The sequence below is a fragment of the Octopus sinensis genome, unplaced genomic scaffold (assembly GCF_006345805.1).
Source record: "Octopus sinensis unplaced genomic scaffold, ASM634580v1 Contig01241, whole genome shotgun sequence".
Lineage (NCBI taxonomy): Eukaryota > Metazoa > Mollusca > Cephalopoda > Octopoda > Octopodidae > Octopus > Octopus sinensis.
Genome location: NW_021824683.1, coordinates 14,655 through 21,479, shown reverse-complemented (window position 1 = coordinate 21,479; position 6,825 = coordinate 14,655). Strand labels below are relative to the sequence as shown.

Sequence of the window (6,825 nt, the reverse complement as noted above, 5' to 3'; positions counted from 1 at the left end):
ACTTGCTGCATGCATGCATACATACATGCATACTAGTAGTAGCTCGAGTATAGTCACTTCGGAACTGCAGCACCCCCTATTTCCAGTCGATATTATCGATAATTTTCAATATAACGAGTCCTTTTTTCTTTAATTCTTTCTTTATGTCTGTACATTATATGATCCTTAAACTTAATGTCAGTAGCCATCCCCTAGTTTATGAAAAAAAAAAAGAAAAAATTCAAAAATCCTTGTATAGAACTGCGTTTCCCTGTTCCAGCGACGCAGTGTTTGGATGTTGTGCACATGCTCACATGTTCGAGATAGGAAGCTGCACGCTAGGGAGAAAGAACACTGTGGTTTACTCACTGCCGACCCTGGTGTGCTGGTGAAAGATAGTGCTTCTTTGTGACTCCGCATGTGTTATGCTTAAAAACGTGTTTATATTCTTGAATGTGATAAAGTAAAGAATTAGATTATTATCCTGCTTCCAGCTACAGTGTTGCTGCCAGGATTTGAAAAATGGAGCAACTCTCCCCCCCTTATTTTGTGATTTGGGTGGGAGTTTTTTGAAAAACAAGGGGAAATTCGCAGCGGTGTTCAGTGAACAAATTAGACACACTACCCGGCAGTGGCTAAAATATTAAAACAACATTAAAACAACGGCTAAGAATTTTTTGAAGCAGCACCCCCCACTAATTTTATCTACGAGCCGCCGCTAATACATACATACATACATACATACATACATACATACATACATACACACGCACACACACACACACACACACACACACACACACACACGCATACATACATACATACATACATGTGACCGCGTGTGTACCGTTGGTGATTTTTTTCCTCCGTCTTCCCTTCTCTGGATCTTTCCTTTTCCTATGTTTCTGACGAAGAGCTCCGCTCGAAACGTAAAACCCTCCTTCTTCCCTTCCTTCCCGAGCGTCCAATAATACTATATTTGTTCCACGTCCTCGCGTTGTTGTGTTTTCTCTTTGTGTTTTCATGTTTGGATTAACTTTACATACATACATACATACATACATACATACATACATACATACATACATACATACATACATACATACATACAAACCGTAACGTAACGTAACGTAATGTAACATAACGTACATACACAACAAACAGACAAGATAATATCTCTGAAAAAAAAAAAAAAGAAAACAGAGGAAAGGGACAACTAGGGACAACTGCTTCGAAACCTTCAGCTTCTATATCCAGATAAATTCACATTTATACCAATAATTATCGATGCACTTGGTTTTGTGAGTAAATGCCTTTAGTGACAATCTGTATAAGCTTGGGCTTCGAGAGAAAAGAAATCAACCAGTTAATTCGCATATTACAAAAATACAGTCTGAAAGTAGAACAGTAAAAAAATATTTAAGATTTTTCTCAAGTTTAAAATGTGAATTTGTTCTTATTACCCACGTTACAACGATAGACTTATGTATCTTTGTTAGAAGCCAGCTCTTTTCTTAGAGGAAGATTGCAAATAATTAAAAAAAGGAAACATAACACATATGCCTTCATACGTAAAAATACACATACAAACGTACATATATAAATATTTCCATATTTAACTTATTAAATGCATTACATATATGGCATCTATGTATTGATTCATATACGCGGGATTGCTTACACACACTCACGTGAACATCGGGATTGCTTACAGACACTCACGTGAACATAGCCGTGAACATACACACATATACATAGATACATTTCAAAGTACATACATACATTCATACATTCACATATAATATATATATACATAAGCTTAGACACTCATATTTACGTCAGCATTTCTATCTATCTATCTATCTATCTATCTATCTATCTATCTATCTATCTATCTATCTATCTATCTCTATCTATCTATCTATCTATCTGATTGTCTGTCTGTCTTTTATTTGTTTCAGTTATTAGACTGCTGCCATGCTGGGGCACCTCCTTGAATTTTTAGTCGAATGAATCCACTCCAGTACTTCCTTTTTTTTTTTAGCCTGGTACTTATTCTATCGGTTGATTTGCCGAACCGCCTGGTTACGGGATCGTAAACACACCAACACCGGTTGTCAAGCGGTAAAGCTGGGACAAACACAGACACAAACACACACTAGCGTATATATATATATATATATATATATATATATATATATTACTAGCTGAATTGCCCGGCGTTGCTCGGGGCTGAATTGCTTGAAAGTACTGTTAATGATTGCACTGAATTATGATGATTATTCAGGCAAATATTGATATAAGTTCACGGCGAATGAATGTATTGTAAGTGTATAGAAAGCCATGTAAAGGTGTTCCTACCCCCTCGTAGAATGGTGTAAGAATTGAATGTGAGGTTGCCTTGAAATGAGCCATGTTATTGTTCTCATAATTGTAAGAATTTGATAGTCGTGGAAGGCGATGTAAAACGTTCGCAGGTGAATAGGGTCTCTTCGTTTTGCACGAACGGCAGCGGATGTGCTGTTACAAAACTTGATGCTGTGTTAAAAGAGAGTGGATTTCATATGTAGGCAAGAGAGGAATGAAGCATGGGTAAGTAAATATGTGTAATTTATAAAATATAGAACAATAGCATCTACTCACCATATGTCAGACCGGCAAGACTGTAGTGGTGCTGATTAGGTGAATCACAATACAGTGGTGGAGATGTTTTCATTGATGGGCGTTTTGATTAAATTTGTTGTTGTATAAAATGATCTGTTGATTAGTTTCGAAAGTGTATGTTGCGATCGTGTTGTCGCTCATGTAAACTTTAACAATGAGAGTGTAGATGTAGGGGGTAGATGTGTCATGTACGTTGGATATAGAAGATGAGGCTGGTGGTTTGATGATGAATGGATAGAAATAGAGTTGAGCGAAGGACAGGTGTTGGTTAAGTGTGAATTAATGTAATGAAACGCCTAGAAATGTAAATGCCGTCATAAAAGAGAGTCGTGTTTGAAAATGATGAAACGTAGTAATCCTATAAAACCTCCTTGTACACAATGTTTTTTGTTTTTCGTTGTGGAAGGAATGCGAAAGCATCACTGTTGCTGCCGACACGTGAGCAGCCAACATAAAGCTGACCATGAGAGAAACATGGCTCTCCCAAATGTATTCCTGCCACAGACAGTGTTTGACCCTGCGCTTTGTTATTGACATTGCGAACATGGCCTTACTGGGAACTGGGACCTCCGAAATATGAAAGGTAGGTCTGCTCCTGATGGGAAAAGATGCATCCTAGGTATGAGCACAACGTTGCCTCGCCGCACCCTGTGATAATGGTGGCCTCAATCAGATTGGGAGATAAGGACTTAACGATCAAACGTGTGCCATTACATTGTTTTGGGGGAACCAAATTTCTAATGAGCATTATAGGGGCACCAACTTTAAGTTTGAGAATGTGTGGTGGTAGTCCGGGGGGCTCAAAGGAATTGAGTACCTCTATTGGATAATTGATGACGTCGTCTGGGTCAGGAGTTGTATCAATAGACTTATATACATAGACATCCCCAGGAATGAGTTTTAGCATTTCATCATTAATATGGTGAACAGTTTTATTCCTCGGGGCCAGAATAGCCCTTTGGCCAATCCAATCCATATTCTGATAATTAGCTCGTAGATCTGGGAAGACTGCATCTCTGAGATCAGAAGGCGTGTTAACAATGGTACAAATGGAATCGATGGCAATATTACCATTTTCATCCCCTGGTATTTTGCCTTCGCCAAGTGCAAGGAGGGTGTGAGAAAATGCTGCTGATGTGATATCACGTCGCATATGAGCACGCATATTGGTGTGAAGTTTGAGAGTCTTCACCAGTGGCCACAATGTGGATGACTTAAGACACGCACTTACAGTATCAGCTCTAGTCCCTTTGGGAATAACGGGAAGTGTTTGTCGGAAGTCCCCTGAAAGAAGAAGTGTTATGCCTCCCATGGGAGCTGAAGAGTGTTTGATGTCTCTGAGAGATCTATCTAGTGCCTCAAGAGCACCTCTGTGGGCCATCGTGCATTCATCCCAAACGATAAGCTTGCATCGTCTGAAGACTTCTGCCTGATCGGAGCTGTTACTGATGTTGCAAGTTGGTGTCTCAGTCTTCGCTAAGTCAAGTGGGAGTTTGAAAGTAGAGTGAGCTGTCCTGCCGCCTGGCAACAAAGTAGCCGCAATTCCAGATGATGCCACAGCTAGGGCAATGCCTTGTGTTCGCCTAATCTCAGCCAATATTAATTTGTTGACAAAAGTTTTCCCAGTGCCCCCAGGAGCGTCCAGGAAAAAAATGTCCCCAGCTTTGGCCCGGACTGAATTAATAACGGAGTTGTAAGCGAACTTCTGTTCTGGAATGAGCTTTGGCTCATTGTCGGCTATGTACTCGGCAAGCTCGTCAACATTAAAACATGTCTCACGCAGCAAATGTGAAGACAGAGTGTTTGTCTTCCCGGTTTGTTGAAGGTAGGCCATAGACCGGCAAGGCACTACCGCCCATATCGAGTACAGTATCTTCGATTTCAAGCAGCGCCCTGTTGTAAATGAGGTCAGTGTACCCGACCTCCATTGATGGATGTAGCGATTGAGCGTGATGCAGGAAATCTTCAGACATATCATCTTTGTAGGTAAGCCATAAAGAGGCGGGATTAGCCAAGTCACACCATAGTAATAGAATAGCGAAAAGCGATCTTATTTTTTTAGGAGATTTTAATGAAACACCTTCTGCCATAGTGGCGCCCCATTGTGAATCATCCTCCAAAAGTCGACGCCGAAAACAGGCTTCACGGAAAGTATCACATAATATACCATCAACAGTTCTGATGTCTTGAAAACTTTGTGGGCCTAAAACCTCATGGAGGAGAAGGCGCAGGTGAAAACAGTCATGTTGGTTTGGAGGTACAGTGTATACTCTTCCTAGACAACTGTTAAACTTGACACCAGGATGTCCTTCAACATCCTGACCCGACTTCCTACGCACCCAATTGTTGTTTGACCACACGTAGTAGGACGGGACCTGAGGGTATAAAAGTGTTTTAGCAAATGTGTCAAGTTGGCAAAGCCTAAAGAAACCGGTCAAAGTTGTTTGTTTTGGATTTGCCGCCAAATCAGCTGCAGTATGTTCAGTAAAGTAAATTCGTTGGCCATTTTCCAAATGAACCGCTAGTTGTATGATGGCGGGGTGCCTTTGGTGAAGTGGAAACCCGAATATCCGCCAAAAAGCTTCACCACTGCTTATGTACCGACCTGCCATGTACTGTGACACCTCGTCCATGCTATTGTCCTTTTGAAGGCCAAACATGGCAGCGTCAGAACCCTTGTTAACATATTTGCATATATACTTTATAGACTTGACTGAATGACAGAACTCCACATTTATGTGAGCGTTAAAAGTTTTCATCAGAAATGGACAGTACGGCACTACCCACCTATTATCCACTTGATGACCCCGTAACGTTATAGTGAATCCACCATTGTCAGGGTGCCTTCTTCTGTACAGTGGGTATCCGTCGCGGCCGGTCTGGGTCTCGTCCACGAACCTCTTTGGGTACCGTTTAGTGCACACGTGGTCTTTGTGGCATGAGGAGAACTTTTGAAAACCAGGACCGCACGGACCGTGTACCATGTGTGCCTTCACAATGTCGTACAGGTGCCGGTCAACAGTTGGGTCCGGAATTTCTGCTGCAATGAGATCATCAAGAACTGTTGGGTCTATTTGTTGACCAACCAAAGCAAAATGTGCGCATTGTGGCAACCCTCTTTTCTGCCACTCAACAGTATACATGTGGCAGTTAACAGGCCCAAAAACCTGGCCTTTTTTTATTAAAAGAATGAGCTTAGCCAGTTTCTGCTGCTGAAACCCTTGCAATAATATCATGGCGATGACAGTACTGCTGCCCTGGGAGAAGTTCTCGCGTTACCTCAACCCACTTTGGGTTACATGTAAAGGTAATGAATAAATCGGGTCGCCCATAATGCCGAACGTAAGTCATAGCGTCTTGTGTTCGCTCGTGCATGTACCGTGGGCCCCCTGTATAGGTTGAGGGGAGAATGCACATTTTGCCGATATTGCGGGCGTCAGTGTCATTCCTGATGCCATCACGCAAATGGATGTAGGAGTCTGAGCGCAGCTGCTTCTGATTCAATTTGATGAAGCCCAGTCTCTCGGACTCCATCTTTGCAGCCATGTCAACTGCAAACTGGTGAAACAGTTGCCGTGATCTGTGCAGGGGGTTGAAATCATTATGCCTTGTCATGAAGCGGTATGAGTAAAAAGCCATACATGAAACAGTTTTAGATGTCGCAGCCGAGGGCTCGTTTGGTTTGTGGTGAGGAATGCCGAAATGGTACCCGTCTTCTCCATACGGAAAAAGAAGGGGATACTGCAGGGCGTCATATGACCGATGCGTCTCATTAATACGCTGAAGACCACTGTCGCGGCTTTGAAGAACTATGTCCCGCTGCTTGTGCTGTTCACCATGGAGAACTATGGCCACTTCATTGCACGAAGGAGCGTTATATCGCCGCGCGTGCTCCCCAGAAGGCCTTTTGTCAGCATCGATGACAATGGTGAATGTTGGTGAAGGGGCTGTTTCCAAGGCGTATTTGAAACTGCGAATATAGCTGTTGTGGTCATGAATCATGTTTTGCAGAGTGAGCAGCACGTCCCTGTCGAAATTGTCAGCGTTAGTGTTTGCATGTTGTGGAATTACGTCGAAACGCAAATCAAGTTGCCTATTATATTTGTAATAAAATAAATTTGAATGAACGAAGGTTTGCAATTTTGTAGTGGCTGGAGTGACCAATAAGGTGGTACACCTGGC

At 42.0% G+C, this 6,825-nt stretch overlaps 1 protein-coding gene across 1 annotated transcript; it reads right to left on the bottom strand.

Annotated features, from left to right (window-relative positions):
* Positions 1-1,337: 1,337 nt before the first annotated feature.
* LOC115227019 lies at positions 1,338-5,786 on the bottom strand. Its single transcript, XM_029797966.1, has 2 exons — positions 4,496-5,786; positions 1,338-1,372 (listed from the first exon to the last, which is right to left on the bottom strand). The coding sequence occupies exons 1-2, from the start codon at positions 5,784-5,786 to the stop codon at positions 1,338-1,340; spliced, it is 1,326 nt and encodes a 441-aa protein (XP_029653826.1).
* Positions 5,787-6,825: the final 1,039 nt, after the last annotated feature.